The sequence below is a fragment of the Haemorhous mexicanus genome, chromosome 3 (genome assembly GCF_027477595.1).
Source record: "Haemorhous mexicanus isolate bHaeMex1 chromosome 3, bHaeMex1.pri, whole genome shotgun sequence".
Lineage (NCBI taxonomy): Eukaryota > Metazoa > Chordata > Aves > Passeriformes > Fringillidae > Haemorhous > Haemorhous mexicanus.
Genome location: NC_082343.1, coordinates 100229360 through 100244619, shown reverse-complemented (window position 1 = coordinate 100244619; position 15260 = coordinate 100229360). Strand labels below are relative to the sequence as shown.

The following is a 15260-nucleotide window of genomic DNA, read 5'->3' as shown; positions in this document are numbered from 1 at the left end:
GTGAGCACCCGCCCACCCGAACGACCTTCGGGCCGCGCGACCGCTCCGCTCCGGTCCGGTCCAGTCCGTTCTCTCCTCTCCTCTCCTCTCCTCTCCCGTCCCGTCCCGTCCCGTCCCGTCCCGTCACCTCCGCGCCGCCACCGCGTCCGGCGCCGCTCCCCCCGCACAGCGCCTGCGCTCGGGCCGGGCCGGGCGGGGCTGCGCGCGCGCAGCTCCCGGAAGCGGCCGATGACGGGCCGCGCCGAGGGTCAGAAAGCATCGGACGCGACGGCGGCTGCCTGCCTGGGCTGGGGGGGTCGCGATGGAGGACGACGCGCCGGTGATTTACGGGCTGGAGTTCCAGGTGAGCAAGAGCGGAGGTCAAGGGGAGGTTGGCAGGTGCCGGTCCTGCCTTCGAAAAGGCGCTGGCCGCGGAGTCGGGTGTGTGTAGTGGGGCAGAGGAGAGCCCTCCAGGGAGACACCGCCGTCCTCCCTCCTCCCCCCAGCCGGGACCGGGGCACCGCGGGCACCGCCGGGTTGTGGTGGCTTTTGGCAGCCGCGCTGGGGTGTCTAAGGGTGGCCGGCCAGCGGCCGGGAGTCGTTCCCCGCCCCATAGCGCGCTGTTTGCAGGGCGGGTGCGGGGCCCGCCAGGCTCCTTCTCCCCGCGCTGCCCGGGGGCTCCTGCCCGGCACCGCTCCCGGCTCCGCTCTGGGAAAGGCTTTGTCTGGCGCTGGAGTGGTACCCAAGTACTGTCAAAGAAATCCTTGATTCTGCCTTGTCAGAAAAAAAGATTAAAAATTGCTTTTCTGAGGGGAGAGCATGAAACTGTTTCCAGTAAGTTACGAATTTGAGTTGGTTATAGCCTACCATAAATCTGCGTGAACTTTGTGGGATCTCCCTGTGGGCTCTGTGTATGTGCAGCTGTCCCATGCGACAAATCTGTTTTATGGCTGTAAGGAATGGAACTGTCTAACTCGGAAACTTATAGATCCTCTTCTTAGAGGAGTACAGGTGTTGTGTTTAATGAGGTTGCTGTAAGTTCTGGGAAAGCAGAATGAGAGGGACCCTAATTCATTTCTCCTCCACCTAAGGGCTTTATTTAGCTGTTATGTGTTGTGGCTGGCTCATCATCACTAGCCATTATAGCAGTAATACCTGCAGAAGAGAGCCAGCATCTCCTAACAAAGCAATTCATTGTACAGTAGATGTAGTAATAGAAATGTCTTCATGTGCAGTTTTTTTCTTTCTTTTGACACCTTTGCTAAAGTGTTTGTGACAAATAATGTGCAAAGGTTCTTTGTAACAAATGTCCTGCATACTGAGTAGTGTGCTCTGTAGTCCTGACCATGCCAATAGATTTCATTAGCAAATTTTGTATTTGTTTGATTTTCCTCTCGTATAGGACCTGCTACCTAATATTCACCTGCAATAAATGTTGAATCTACTGAAATCTGATGAAGTCTGGTGGAATGCTGTTTTGTATGGTAGTGCTTTGTGATTGGCTTGCAGTATTTTGTGATTGGCTTGCGATGGCTGTAACTTGTACTTCAAAATTAATGAAACTTACACTTAAAACTTTTTTGCAGAAGAGCATATATATCCTGTACTTATTAATATTCATACCTCATTTCTAGTAAGTCACATATAATCCATCTTCCAGGAATTTGGGCAAGCTAGTGTGTGTTGTCTGGAACCTCCATGGACCTGTGTATCCTGCCCCCTCCCATACCATATATCTGCTACACACTTCTCTCCTGTGAAGTATGTAACTTGTTGGAGTTGTCTGGCAGGAGGATAAAGCAAAAGGATGATTAAAGTGGCTGTAATAAAAGGAAATTACTGTTAATACATATCACTTGGGGAGAGGGTGAGGAAAGAAGAGATGATTTATGTGTAAGTCAGAAAGGGAGTGTAGAGATGAAGGCTCTGTTGCTGATCTCCATTAACTCCCAGCGTGTCTTTAAAACAAATTTCATATCTGTGCTTTTTGAAAATGGAGACACTAATATAAAAATTTAAACCTAAAACTGATCTGGTTTTTCCAACTTCCATCTCTAGGTAATAAGAAAGATGATTATTTTTTTAAAACATAGTTTCTTCTGTGTTGCTAGATAATAATGGTTAGCTGTATCATCACAATTACTGCTTTTTGTCTGAAAGAGTCTCTTCAGACTATTTTTTCAGCCAGGTTTTAAAAATTTTGGCTTTGCATCTCATGTTTGGGCTCCAGCAGTCAGTAGAAGTCCTTCTTTGCCACTGATGGAGAAAGTGTAGTTGTGTAAATGTGCTTTTCATCTGATCTAATGTGACCATGTTTATAGGAACATAAAGCTGATTCCTCCTAGGTGCTATCCACCAACTAACTTAACATTATTTCTGCATGGTTTTTGTTCATTTCCATGTATAGAATGTGTTCTGATGTATTGGCATATATAAGATAACTTAGAATAATGAACAAATACATTTTTCTCTTTTTTAATCTCTTGGGTGCATCTGTAAGTGATATGAATATTGTACAGACACGCAAATTATGTATGAATTTTAGGGTGTATGACTCTTTGTGACTTTTTAAAAGTCACGAAAAGAGTCATTCACCCTAAAATTCAATCTCACCATAGTTGCTCTGCTTGTCCAACTGCAGGGAAAATGAGAAGATTACAGTGGGTGGTGAACAAAAATGTGAGATGAATTAAGGTACTGAGTGATGTGGCTCATGATGATGAATACAAAGCAACAACAGCAGCTGCAGAACATTTCACTACCAAGGTGTTTCTTCTAAAAAGGATCTTGGTAGAAGTAATCAATATCCTCAACTATAAGAATGTGATGAATGAGGTCCCAGGAATATTGCCGAGTGCTGTGTTTTGTCAGTGAAATTATGTTGTTCTTGTGCTGTGTAGAGTTGACCTGGGCTTTATTCTCTAACCGGAACTACATGGTATGTCTACCCCATGTTGAATTGGCTTTCATTTTCAGGCACTCACAATTTTCCCCATGTTTTTCTTGAGCGTTTAAACAGTGACATTTTGAGCAGATATGAAAGCACCACTGAACATCTCAAAATACCGTGTTTGCCTTAGTTTAAGGTTGACTGGATAACATTTATAGCCCTGGAAATGAACAGTGAGGAGGGGTGCTTTCTGGGATAGGCATTTGGCTCAAGCCTGCATCTTGCTTGTTTAAAAGCATGCAGAAGCCAGCCAGCATCATGAGATAAGGGAAGAAGAACATGAGTTATGCCAGAGAGTGATCATTTTGGAGCGTGTGGCACATTCAGCATGCTGGATACTCCTACTGTATGGTGCATGTCAAAAGTACCTAGACATGTGAGGAAAAAGGACAATGAGCAGGAGGCAAGGACCACAGAATGCTGCCTGGCTGAGCATAAGGCCATACTGCCCATGGGCAGCTCCAGCAGCACCCTGAGATGGGCTCTGGCTGAAGAAGGCTTGAAAAACGTGCACTGATGCTTCGATAGAGTTAGTGTTCTGCATTGTGGCCATTGTGCTTCTTGAATAAGTGATACTTGGCCCATTTTGTGTTGCCTGTTAGTTGTTAACAGGTGTTATGAATCTGAACAGACACTTGATTTTTTTAGGACTTGCCTGCTTGCAAGAATAAAATGAAACTTAATTTCCCTAAAGCCAAATGTGTTTTCTTAGAGTAAGAAACCTAAAGCAAGATACCAACTGAAATAGATTGTGGAAGACCTGTGACCAATGTGTGTACACCTATTTTCATCAGTATGTATTGAGAATAGCTCAGCTGATTTACCTGTGATGGAGTAAAAGCCTGGTGTAGATTTACTAGAAGTGGTAAAAGGGATCTTCCCTGGAAAATGTGTGTCACTTTTGAGCTATCTGGGGAAAGCTGTGCTGGCTTTCAGGCTCAGCTCTGTTCCTGTGTGGGAGTGCAGAGCCTATAGCTCCTATGGGCAGTGGTGTTCTCTTCCCTAGTGGAAGCTTTTGTGGTCTCCTGTGGGTTCAGAGAGAGCTGCCTAAGCAGAATGTACTTAATAATTTTGGTCCAGCTTTAGTAATGTCTTTGGAAGATTTACTTTGAAAATTGAATCGGTTTAAGAAACTGCCTAATAATGTCTTACTAAATTCCTAGCTTTTGTGTCAGTTCTCTTTCTTCTCTAAGATTACTTGCCTCATGAGTGCCAATCCTGTATATTTTAAGCCTTTGTGGTTTAAAGTGTTACTAGAGGAACAAAAGTAGCTAAGTGGCAAAGCTCTCCTAACTAATCCCCCAAAGATCTTCATAATGCATGAAGTGAAACAGTTGGAAAGTATTTTTTAGGACCTTTAAGCAATTAGTAGGCTCTTCCTAGTGTTAGGTGTGATACAGAATAATGACAATATAAAGATACAGGCAGGTGAACTTGAAGGGGCTTTTACATGATGATTGTTACCTTCATGAGAAATGAATGAGTTTTCTGAGGATGATTGCCCTATGCAGGTCTTTGTGTGTGGATTGCCTTTGTCGCTGTGAGGGTTTACAGAATCTGTCAATCTTTGGAATAGGGTCAATGCACTAAATACATTGGTGGTGGGGATTCTTGTGCTGTGAAAGACTTGGGGAAAACAGCTGTCTGAGAGCATTGAAGGTCACCTGGGCATGTGTGCTGCCAACCTTTTCACTGATAGTCACTGCAGCTTATTAGAGTCACTGAGACAGTCTCCTACTGTGGTGGGAGAAACAAGGCTGTCTTACCTAAGTAAAAATCAAAATGTACTTACTTGAAAATTGAAATTGTGCCAGAAGGCAAAATAACATTCATGACATTAGCAGCCTGGGGCTTGTCTAGGGGAGCAGGGAGCTTGTATTCTGCCTCCAGAATGAGGCATCAGCAAATCCAGCTCCTCACCCCAAGTAGCAGTACGCTAGTCCTGGTTTTCAGCATAAACAGATGGTCAAATAACTTTAAATTCAGATTTAGGAATTGCAAGCTAAATACTGTATCCTTACATTTTGCATTGTAAGTTCACGGTTTGTTAGTACAGATTGATTGTATGAATTTCAAATGATGCCTGGTTTGAAGAATATTTTGTTTGTATTAAATGTAATACAAATATTCAAATGTTGGGGTCTGTTTGTTTTCTTGTTTGTTAATACCAAACCAGTGCAATGCATCAGCACAACAACATGTGTTGAGCAAGTTCTTTTTTGTTTGTCTATTAATGCCCTAAATAGTAACAGTCAAATTAACAAAACAAACAAAAAAACCAAACCACAACTTTGTGCATTTGGCTGGTATTTCAAAAGATGTTGAGGAGTGAAAGTTTTTTAGAGGAAATTGTGAACAAAGTGTAGAGAATCAGTGCAGTGCAGTTGCATAATGCTCTTAGTTTAAACCAACCTTCTTTATGCTTTTGAGGTTTGCCATTGTGTTCTTCTGGATCATCTTTTGGTATTGTCAAGTACAATAGACTCTATTTCTTTTTATCCAAGGTTTTAATTTTTCTGCAGGTGGCCCAAATAGTCAAGGGGAAGGTAGAAGGTGATCTTTGCCCAGCATCACACTGAGCATAGTGTAGGCATAGATGTGAAGCCCAGTCTCCAGTTAGTCTTACCTGCATTCTGCTACAATGATTGGTGTTTCTTTTGCTTTATCTTGATGCTACTTTCTGTCATGCTTGTGTTCTAGGGTTTTAAATGTTCTTTGCATATGTAGTGGATTTGCGGTTCAGTTGTTGTCCGGTTTTGTAAAACTGTTTGCTTCAAGCTATGCACACTTCCTCATAGGGCAATTGATAAATCTGAAATCTGGACATGTAGCCAAAAAGTTCTTTGTGGTTCACAATGTTTTAAACTTTTCTTGCTAATATTTTTTTTCCTATGGTTAGGCCTTCTTTAAAAAGGAAATTTTGTAATTGCATAGATGGTTGCATTGTCAAGCACTATCAGTTGGGTGGGATGTTGAGAGCTTGTGTAAGGATTACTTGTTAACTTGCTGCTTGTGTCTTTTAGATGTGTATCTAGTTATTTTCTAAGCTTTGTGCCAGTTTTTTTTAGTAAGTAATAGTCTCCTGCCTTGGGTAGAATCCTAAAATTGTTTGGGTTGGAACAGACCTTAAAGATCCTCCAGTTCCAATCCCTCCCTGCCATGAGCAGGGACACCTTCCACTAAACCAGGTTATTCAGAGCTCCATCCAGCTGGGTCTTGAACTCCAGGGATGGGGAGTCCACAGCCTCTCTGGGCAACCTGTTCAGTGCCTTACCACGCTCACAGTAAAGAATTAATTTTTTGAATATCCCACCTAAACCTGCCTTCTTTCAGCTTAAGGCCGTTCTCCCTTGTCCTATCACTATGTGCCCTTGTGGAAAGTCCCTTTCCACATAAACTCAGTAGTAAACTCTTTTTGGGCTATACACAGTTCTGTGTTCTGTGGGTGCAGACTTAGAAAGATAATAAATTTCCACTGGTTTAGGTTAATTAATATTAATTTTATTGCACTTTTTTGCTTATTTTCTATGAGCTGCAGTGAAGGTAGGATGCTTTATGAAAGGTTCTGTTTGCAACCTGCTCTGACAAGATGACAAAGTTAAGGCGCTTTCCTTGATCTTGACATCACTCTGGATTCAGCTGTATTGTTCATTAAAAGGATTACTTGGTCTCTTCATCTGTTGAAAGAACTTCTTTTTCTCTCTAACTCAGAGTAGACAAAATTACACATATTTTTGTGCAGGAGACAAGTGAAAGTCAATTGTGCTGATATTGATATTATGAATCAGACTTCCTAATTTATGAAGGCTTGGCAAATTTCATTTTTGTAGCCTATGTATAGATGTTGCTGGGTTTTTTTTGTCAGGGAATAAACAATAGTGTTTCTTCTTCTGAAATGTGTCTAAATATTTTTTTCTCATGCCCCTTTTTTTTTTCCTTTCTGCAAAATGGAGAATTATTTTAAGGAAGAGCTAGAGAAGCTGATGACATAAATGTTACTATGTATTTACAGAAATTTATTTTGGGCACTTTGTCTCCAACTTTATGCATTTTTGAAAGTCGGCTGACCAGACTTACTTGAAAAGCTTTGAAAGGGCTGGAAACCTCTTTTATTTTTTTATTTTATTAAAGATCCTGGAGGTCTTAACTTCTCTTTGTGTATAGAAACAACAGAAGCTTCTTTGATTGAAGGAGATACATAGCTGTTGGCTCATTTCTAGTGTTTTCTCAAAATAATTCAAAGCAGGTCTTTTAAATGAAAAGAAATGCTTGCAAAGATCTGCAAATGTAAATTCTGTTAAAGACAAAAGCTTTTCTGCAATCATCTTGGTGGATTTAAGTTGTGTCTATCAATCAGGAACACTCCAGGCTTGTTGTAGATGAGTGCTGCATAAATAAGAAAGTAAAGCAAATTGGTATGGTTTCACACTGATCTTTGATCTGCATTTGAATGTTTTGAACACAAACTACTCATTATGTTCTCTAGTTCTTTTTTTCCCCCCACTATATAGATATTATAAATGTAGGTATAGGCTACTAGCTTGTTACTTATAGTGTTGTTGCATTTTTAAACTTTTTATGCTCCATCTTACACAAAATATTACACTGTTTAAATTATACATTTCAGATACCAGGAAAGAAATATCTGCTCTATGTAAGTCCAGAGATTATTCAAAAAAATTAGTTTTTCCTTATTTGTACTGCCAGACAATGCCTTACATGCCTTTGCTTTATTTAAGAAAAGTCCAATATCTTTAAGTTGCTTTTCTAGCATTAAATTGCTCTAAATTTGGATATTGGGATCTAATATATTCCAGATATTCCCTTCCAAGCTTTTAGGCATTTTTTAATATCAATTTGAAAATAAATTTCAAATAGAATGATGATATCAAAGTGTTTCTGAATCCACGGGTAACAAGCTGCACAACAGGGTGGCAGTAAGAAGGGCCACACAGCAGTTACCTGAATCCTTCATCAGTATTTCCTTGAAATATTTTCCTTAGTGTCTGGAGGGATCGGAGCTATTTTATGCCAAATAGGATGTGGATTGCAGAGATTTATTTTTAGATTAAAAAAATTCATATTGAACAATATTATTAAGGGTGTATTTTGCATGGAGAAATAGCAGATATTCCTCACAATATATAGTTGATAAAAAATGCCTTTGAGTATTAGTTTACCTTCCATTTACTCAAAATTATCTAAGTCTCTGCTACTGACTAGTGCAAACTAGTGATTGTGGTTTTAGTTCAAGCTGTGCTTTGTTTATCAGTTCCTCCATGGCCCGTAATTGCTTTGTTTTGCTTCTTTCAAGACTGTGGTTGGTATAAGTTGAAGAAGCAAGGCAGAGACTCTAGCAATGCCATTAACATAGTACAACAAAGAAGTAACATTATGACAAAAGTTTTAAAGATAAATAACAAATTACTTCTCCCATCATTCAGACAATTCTTATCTCTAATGGGCTGCAGCAGAAAAGAGGAGGCTTGGCTTTTAATTTGCTTCTAAACATGGTGGTAAATGGTGAGAAAAAAAATTAATTTTTACACTGGCATACTCAATCTGAGTAAAAACTCTTGTAAAAACAGCTTCTTCCTTGGATATCATATGGTTTTGTTAACAATAGTTTAAAATTGTCTGCTGTTCTATGGAGTTTTTTCACATGGCAAAGGAAAATTAGTTTGTGAGAGATGCTGCATTTAATGTTATCCCTGTTATAATGAAGATCAGGTAATGTATTTAGCACCTGTATTCCTCAATCCTCACAGGTATGAGAAATTGCACAAAAAATGTATTAAGCAAAATGGGCATAAAGGCCAAGAAAGTCTGCCATTTGTAAAAATGTAATGTTTAAAATGGCAATTGATATATAAGTTTCAAGATTTTTGCTGAAATTAATGGATTTTATAAATTGTACTTTTCTAATGGCTTTCTTCTTCCCTAGGCACGAGCTTTAACACCTCAGACAGCAGAAACAGATGCAATAAGATTTTTGGTTGGAACACAGTCTCTTAGATATGATAATCAGGTAATTTTTCTGTCAAATATCAGTTGTAATTTTTACCACTTTTTGTAACATTGTTTTGACGTCCCTCTTCCTTTCTCCCCCCGTTGAGTATGAGCATTGATAGTCAAGTTGAAGACTTCTGTGGGTAGAATGTAAAGATATTGATAGGAAATGGAGGTGAATGAAAGCTGTGTGTATTTTCTGAATATCATATCCCTCTTCTAAATTGTATGATTAAGTCAGATTGGTTTAGTAAAGAAACTGCCATATTTTTGTTAATTTGAATCTATAGATGCTCTGGAACTATCTTAAAATCCCTGTAGAGATGCAAAGTAAAACAAAAGTCTTTAGGCCTTAATTGCTTCTAATGGGACTCTTGGTACCTGCACAGTTGAGAACACATGATGCTTCATAAACTGGATTTTTCAATATTCATTATTGGAAATCAGCTGTATCCTTTCTGATCATTCAAACAATTCAAATTAAAGTTTGAGTGACTTTCATGGCTCAGTTTCTACTGGGCTGTTTCTTCTCAGGTATGGGCTGTCATTTTTCAGCTAGTATAATTTTTGTGACTGAATTTCAGTAGAAATCATACTGAAACAAGTTCTTGAGGCTGAAAGGGTTAGAAGGCAGTACTGAGTGCAGGTGGCAAGGCTTGGGTAGCAGGAGAGCTGCAGGGGTGGCGTCTGAGAAGAAGCCAGGAGTTGCCTGTGCCAGACACAACTGGTTCCAGTGAATCCACTTCAGGACACAGGTGAGTCAGTTTCCCATGAAGGCCCTGTGCTGAAGCAGAGGAGCAGAATGAGATGCAAAGAGCATCAGAGAGAAAACAACCATAACCACCACTGAGCCACATCCACCTGCCCCACTTGAAAAGATCAGAGGAGTCTGGGTTGAAGTTCAGCCTGGAAAGTGAGGGAGAGAAGGTACTTGTTTAACTGCCAATGAACTAATTCATTCACCCAAGTCAAGTCTGTTTCGCCCAGAATATTAGTTAATAAGTGATGTCCCTGTCTGTAGCTTGGCACATAAACTACTTCATTCCTATTCTTCTTGGTTTCTCCCTCTGTCTTTCCTGGAGAGAGCAGGTGTCTTGGTGGGAGTCTGTTAGCCAAGGCTAACACCCACCACAGAAGTCCCTGGCATTGAATGGAGTGACCAGCTCTTTGAAAATGGCTTGTAATGTAAGCTGTCAATTCCCAGTGAGGTTTTGAGTTCATTACTCAATGATAACACTGGAAGAGACTCAAGAAAGCTTATTCCAAGGCATAAGGGGGATAGAGTATTCAGTTTATTTACATTTCAAGTAATACTTGTGCAAAGAGTAACAAAAGAAGTGGCAGACACACTTAGTTAAAATTAAAAGTTCAATGCACACAATTATATTTTTGATTGTGCTGTCTCTTGCTCCTCAAATATTTGATATAATTTGGGGTTTTTTTTACTGTGATTTCTGTGATGGTTTTACAACTCACTCAACTAATTAAATCCTGATACAAAATTGATGTTGAAGAGTGGTTCTCACCAGTTGACAGCCAACAGATCTTTAATAATTTAAATTTTCTGATTTTGATAAGTTTATTGGGTATATGCTATATATTTTGGAAATGTTTGCATATGTTTCAACTTTGAGTATACTTTTCTTTCTCCAGTGAATAACATTAACAATAGAAATGGAGGACAATTTCTAGTGTATTCACAAATGTTTGGAGGTTATTGGCCTTTAGCTGTGCCTCAGGCCATCATTTCTTCTCAGCTAGTTCCTCAATCCCCAAGAAGTGCCCTAGGCTCAGCTCATTATAACTTAATTCAGCACTAGGTTCTCTACATTTGCTTAAAAACTTTTTTAGTTGCCTGACCAAACTTATGAGCTTTTCTTGCAACACTTAATACTTTACTACGTCCTGCACAGCAAGAGGTTTTATCATGTGCAGATTATTTCTTCCCTTCTGGTCATGGGCAGGTGTAGTGCAAATGAAAGAGCAATAATTTTACAGCTGGCATGATAACTTTTGCCTCATTGAGGTGTATTGCTGTATAAAGCAATTTTAGGTATTCATAGGAGAATATATTTTAGGTGAAAATATTTTCCTATTTATACTAGTATTTCAAAGAAAAGGAAAGTTTGTATAAGATTTTACATTATGTTAGTATTTGACATATTAATAGTGTATATGACTTGGCATTTGGTCCTCATAACATGCTGCAAATGGTTTAAGTAGTAGCACTGTTCTATGTGGTGTAGTTTTGGAACTTTTGTCCTCAGTACTTTCATTCTTGCTGAACTTTGTGTTTATTGTATGCATTGGAAATATCCAAGTAGGCAATTTATTTTTTCCTCATCTCATTCTCAGAACTCCTCAAGTTATTTTCAGTCTTGGGTCTCACAACTTAAAATACTAATTTTCATTATTTGTGTAGTGCATTGAATCTGTTGTACTCAACACCTCAAACCTTGTGTTCAGTTCTGGGCTCCTCAGTGCAATGAAGGCTTTGAGGTGCTGGAGTGTGTCCAGAGAATGGTGATGGGTCTGGAGCACAACTGTTATGAGGAGCAGCTGAGGGAGCTGGGGTGGTTGTTGTTCAGTCTGGAGAAAAGGAGGCTGGGGGAGTGGTGGGGGTGTCTTATAACTGTCTACAGCTACCTGAAAGGAGGTTGTGCCAGGTGGGGGTTGGTCTCTTCTTCCAGGCAGGAGACAGGACAGGTGAGAGGAAATAGCCTTAAGTTACACCAGGAGAAGTTTAAGCTGGATGTTAGAAAAAATGTTTTCATGGAAAGGGTTATAAAGCATTGGAAAAGAATGCCCAGGGAAGTCGCGGAGTCATCATCCCTAGAAGAGCTCAAAAACATGTTAATATGGCACTTGAGGACATGGTTTAATGGTGTACATGGTGGTGTACAGAATTAGGTATTCAAATACTTTCTATGAAATTTCTCTTGTCCTTAGTATTTAGTGAAGTGACTATTCCATATACCACTTCTTCAAATCAGTAGAAAGATTCTTAGCGAAAAAAACACTGGGGGAACTTTTGCAGTTCTTTCTGTGCTGCTGATCAACTCATTCTGGTAGGCAGTGTTGATTGGCTGGCATAGCTGTGAAATAAGTAATTTTTCAACTCACAAAATGTAAACAATACTCCTGCATAAGAATTAAATTTCAAATTTCCCAAAAATCTCAGTCTGGGCCTTTTGTGAGCTACCTGTGTGTATTGTAAAATTTTGCCCGATGGGTGGGAAGAATGATGAGCAGAACTCCTTGATATCAGAAGGCTAATTACTTTATTATACTCTATTATTTTGTACTATATTACACTATATCTAAACTGAAACTGAACAAGAACTCAACTGAACAAAATCTTGTGACTGTCTCCTTACTGGCCACCTGGACACAGTTTGCATAGATTGGTCAAGAAAACAAAATACTTACACCAGAATCTAAATACCAATTCCCTTCAGGTAAACAGTCTTCTATAATGCATTCCACTTGGGCACAAACACAAGCACAGCAAATAAGATAAGAATTGTTTTGATCATTCTCTTCTCTGCTTCTCTCAAGTTCAGAGAATGTGAATCCCGCATGTGTGTTCCACTAGTTTAGAGCTGTCTGTGTTGTCAGCTGAATCAGAAACGTAACAGCAGAGAGAGATTTGTGTTCTGTGCCTTCTAAGTGCTTCAGGTGGGGTAAAGAGCACTCCCTTATGTGCTGAGTGACTTTCAACCTGCTTAGTGTGGGAAGAGATGTGTGTGACTGTAGGAAATGGGGTTTACATTTACGGTTCACTTTCTCAGGTGAGAAACTTGGCCTAAGCTGCCAAAGGAGACTCCAAACAAAGGCAAAGTCTGAGGTTAAACGGATCTTTTTCTGTCACTCTGAGACAGATATGCAGTTGTTAGGGTAGATGGAAGGTGTTCTGATTCTTGAATAGATTCCTAGGTTCAAGGCAGCAAATGAAGTCTCAAAAGACAACTTGCTTATCAACTGCACAGGCAGTTCTATGGCTGGGATGACAAAATGGAAGAATAATACAGGTGATGATGTCCAGGATTATATTTGAAGGAGGAGTTTCTGATGACTGTTTGGGCAGTAAAATAAAAGGTAATGTGTAAACTCATCCCCTTAAAAATAATAGTGTTAAGATGAAGTTGAGACCTATATTGCAGCTTCTGTATTTTAAGAAAATCTTCTGTATAGCTTTTTGCAGTGATTCAGTAGTTAATGTAGTTAATTTGATGCAGTAATGATGATAGGCTAACTCTTGGCTTTTTTTCCCTCTTCATTGTTCATGCAACTTTGAAAATTAATTTTTAATGAGGATACAGTTCTTCAACATTTGTGAGTCTTCTAAAATATGTTTGTCCACTGTTGAGCTTAGGGGAATTAGTACTGTAAGTAAAGTTCCTTCTGTACATTATGCCAGGCTAAAATCTTCCTAAATTCCTTGTGTTTCTGCAGCAACTGTAAAAAAACAGCTGACTAGTAAAAGGGAGGGAAAAATTATAGACCTATTAAAAAAAAATAGCAAAGAAACCTGCAACAAACACAAATGAAAATAATAAAAAGCAAACTTAGTTCTGTCTTTTAAAAATATTATTGATGTATTTAAATATTATTGTTTTTCTTCATGTTTCAGTACTTTTTTTCCATATAGTATGAAATGAGTAGATTTGTATCTTGGTAGTGATATGTGGCTGCTAAAGTGAACTGTCAAAGTTTCTTACTGAGTGTAAAGTACTTGCTTCAAAGAAGAGTCCTTTCCCTCTCTCTCCTTTTTTCTTTGTAGATGATTTGAATGATATGATTTGGATACAGAATTGGTGCAGACGTTTAGACTAAGGATTGTAATGTTGTTATTTTTGTTTATTGCTATAAGAAATGTTGAATTGTAATATGTGGCTTATTTACTATTAGCCATAAAATGAAAAATCACCTTCAAGCTTTAAGTTAAAAATTGAGAATAAGCATGGTATTTCCTCAAAGAGGGAAATTGCTTGTGTTTTCCTAGAAAAGTTAATCCTGCATGAAATCAATGATATAGTAAATTGCTGATATAACAATTAATTAAAGTAGATATCGGTTATAAAAATCTCATTAAATTGTTCTGTGTAGTCATTGTGTATAATTAAGACCCACAGGAAAACATTTGAAACCCTAATGTTCTATTTTATTGTATTTGCAGATTCACATCATAGATTTTGATGATGAAAATAACATCATAAACAAAAATGTTCTTCTTCATCAAGTGGGTGAAATTTGGCACATTAGTACAAGTCCTGCTGACAAAGGTGTACTTGCAACCTGCTACAATAAAAGTAAGTCCTTTTTAAATATGCTCAAATTGTACAAGTGCTTTGGTATATTTGAATGTGTCAAGTTCAAACCTCTAGCTAGGTGTAGACACTTTCAGTTGGAATTATCAACACAAGCATTTCTAAAAAATCTGCAGCACTAAATTATACCTCATTTGTGTCATATCCTTAGATTATCTTGCTTAGAAGTCAACTTCTGCATTCATGTTAAGAAAAGCAGCAAAATGTTCCTTAAGTTTGGCTGATGAATGCAAAGCATGGCAAAAAAAAAGTTCCTGTTACTTTAAGCATAATTTTTATTGATGTTTGCTTTTGAAAGTGCAAGTAAATGTCTTTCAAAATGTGCTGGCATCGAGCTTTACTTAAAACTGCAGATGAAGTTTGTATATAAAGTTATTTTTCATATTTGAAATGCAGGTATGCCTACAGAGGGCTACAGCTTCTTATCTAAATATTTCCTCAGTAGGAATGTTCCTTGTCTAACCTTACCATGAGTGCACAACTATTAGATTAAGGGTCTCTGTGCAATTCCTGAGTGAGGCAGGTGTGAAGATTTTCTCTCATGAAGCTTGAGAAATCCACTTGCATCACACAGGGAAGTGGCTGATTTTTCTCTCTGACAAGAAATCTGAGGTGTCAATTGAAATAAATATTTCATCTAGTCAATATTCATCTGTTCTTTCATGGAAATGCAGTCCAAGAGTATAAGAATTACAGAGTTAGTTTCAGGCTTTGTACACCTGTGAACAGCTGTAAAGATGTGTGTTCCTGCTGTTCAGCCTTCTGATTATACTAGGGAGAGGATTCCAGGATTGCTTAGTTTTCCTAAATCTTTTGGATTGAAAGAAAACTGCTAAAATTTGAATTTCTTTCACAAATCTTAGGTGATTTTTTAAAACCAGTGATAGAAGATAAGTAGATTTTTTTCCATTGAAACGACTGTGGGCATTTTGACTGAGAGCCTTTCTGTGAGATTTCCAATTTCCTTTATTGAACCTAATAAATCACATGAA

General features: G+C 38.8%; 2 protein-coding genes across 7 annotated transcripts in view; one reads left to right on the top strand and one right to left on the bottom strand.

The window, feature by feature from the left end:
* Positions 1–193, bottom strand: part of TRAPPC12 (trafficking protein particle complex subunit 12) — a 50536-nt gene extending 50343 nt beyond the window's left edge. For 4 of the 5 annotated variants that reach the window (XM_059842823.1, XM_059842825.1, XM_059842826.1 and 1 more), the window contains exon 1: positions 128–193. The gene's annotated coding sequence lies outside the window, so the exon portion shown is untranslated. Of the gene's footprint in view, positions 1–25 lie in introns of all 5 variants that reach the window. The other variant, XM_059842824.1, reaches the window with a different exon arrangement.
* Positions 194–197: 4 nt separating this feature from the next.
* Positions 198–15260, top strand: part of EIPR1 (EARP complex and GARP complex interacting protein 1) — a 104657-nt gene continuing 89594 nt past the window's right edge. For both annotated transcript variants that reach the window (XM_059842830.1, XM_059842829.1), the window contains exons 1-3: positions 198–343; positions 8874–8957; positions 14118–14250. In XM_059842830.1, coding sequence (XP_059698813.1) covers positions 302–343; positions 8874–8957; positions 14118–14250 — 259 coding nt within the window. In that variant the 5' untranslated portion in view covers positions 198–301. The remainder of the gene's footprint in view (positions 344–8873; positions 8958–14117; positions 14251–15260) is intronic.